The sequence below is a fragment of the Charadrius vociferus genome, unplaced genomic scaffold (assembly GCF_000708025.1).
Source record: "Charadrius vociferus isolate BGI_N301 unplaced genomic scaffold, ASM70802v2 scaffold281, whole genome shotgun sequence".
NCBI lineage: Eukaryota > Metazoa > Chordata > Aves > Charadriiformes > Charadriidae > Charadrius > Charadrius vociferus.
Window position 1 is genome coordinate 1228900 of NW_009646633.1, and position 498 is coordinate 1229397.

A 498-nucleotide genomic window follows, 5' to 3' on the forward strand; every position below is an offset into this window, starting at 1 on the left:
AGCATTTATTGTCCTGGATGGTGTCAGCATAAAGGCTGTATGATCCTCCAAAGCTTTTTTTGAAAAAGAAGAAAATCCGTCTTTTGCGTGGTATAGAACTGACATCTGCAATCCTGTTCCTTCAGGTGAATGACTGGCAGAATGACTGGGTGACTTTCTTTGCCAAACAAAGAATCCAGCCCCAGATGGACATGATCGAAAAGAATTCAGGAGACAGGGAAGCAAGAGAACTTTGGGCACAACTTCAGGTAGGAGAAGTTCTCTCAGCTCTCATTATAGTGATAGCTAGGTATCAGTTGTTTAGATTTTCTTTTCATAAAACAAAGTTCCTGTTTGTTGGTTTGTTCCAGGTTAGGTTACTAAGAGACTCCAGCTTTTAGGGATTAAAATGGCTTTTATTCTAAGGTATAATGGCTTTTGCCACATCACTCTATGCTAATGTTCCAAAGTGAATGTGTGCCAAATAGCACTTACTGTTTGGGAAATACTAGATGACGT

At 39.8% G+C, this 498-nt stretch overlaps 1 protein-coding gene across 1 annotated transcript in view; it reads left to right on the plus strand.

The window, feature by feature from the left end:
* The window catches only part of FN3KRP (fructosamine 3 kinase related protein), a 4119-nt gene that overhangs the window by 2501 nt on the left and 1120 nt on the right, over nt 1–498 (plus strand). The window contains exon 4 of the mRNA XM_009888785.1: nt 126–248. Coding sequence (XP_009887087.1) covers nt 126–248 — 123 coding nt within the window. The remainder of the gene's footprint in view (nt 1–125; nt 249–498) is intronic.